The sequence below is a fragment of the Sphaeroforma arctica genome, assembly GCF_001186125.1.
Source record: "Sphaeroforma arctica JP610 unplaced genomic scaffold supercont1.11466, whole genome shotgun sequence".
Classification (NCBI taxonomy): domain Eukaryota; class Ichthyosporea; order Ichthyophonida; genus Sphaeroforma; species Sphaeroforma arctica.
The window spans coordinates 248-828 of record NW_014029092.1 but is presented as its reverse complement, the minus strand read 5'-3'; the positions used below and the strand labels follow the sequence as shown (position 1 = coordinate 828).

At 42.7% G+C, this 581-nt stretch overlaps 1 protein-coding gene across 1 annotated transcript; it reads left to right on the top strand.

The window, feature by feature from the left end:
* Positions 1–143: 143 nt before the first annotated feature.
* On the top strand, positions 144–320 carry SARC_17628 (hypothetical protein; the record flags this gene model as incomplete). Its single annotated transcript, XM_014288280.1, has 1 exon — positions 144–320. A coding segment is annotated over one exon (177 nt), but the record flags the coding sequence as incomplete, so codon positions are not given.
* Positions 321–581: the final 261 nt, after the last annotated feature.

Here is a 581-nt window from a genome sequence, read left to right as displayed (position 1 = left end):
TCATCTGTGATTGTAGAGGGACGTCTCCGTAATTTATTCCCTAACAAAGCATAACCGCCTATGAGACCACTGATAGGTTGCGTCTGAGTTAAGGTGTTCTGATCTCGTTCTCAACGGGATTACATCTGTCCTATAATTTGCAGCTACGTGCTATGAAGGCAAAGTTTGAGACCGTGGAGATGGAGAAGGAACAATCCGATCGCAAGATTGTGGATCTACAAAAGCAGATTGAACATTTGGAAGACCGGGCTCAGGATGAGAGAACAAAGTTCGAGAACCTGAAGAAGGAGCATGACAACATCATCGCTGAGTTGTTATAAGTGCCTATTTCTGCGATATGTGCTCAAGATTAGATTCGGCTGTTTAGTGTATGGCTGCGCCACGGCTTTAGTACATGCCGTGTATACGTATCCGCAAGATATTTCACACCAAGAGGTGAACGTATGTTACGAAGACCCTTACAAAATGAATAAATACATATCAGAACCATTCTGCCGAATCAGTCTTCGTGTTTCATGTACGTTTCAATTTTTGATCCGACTAGAGGAGAAGATCGATTCAAAAAGCTGAAAGTCGATTAG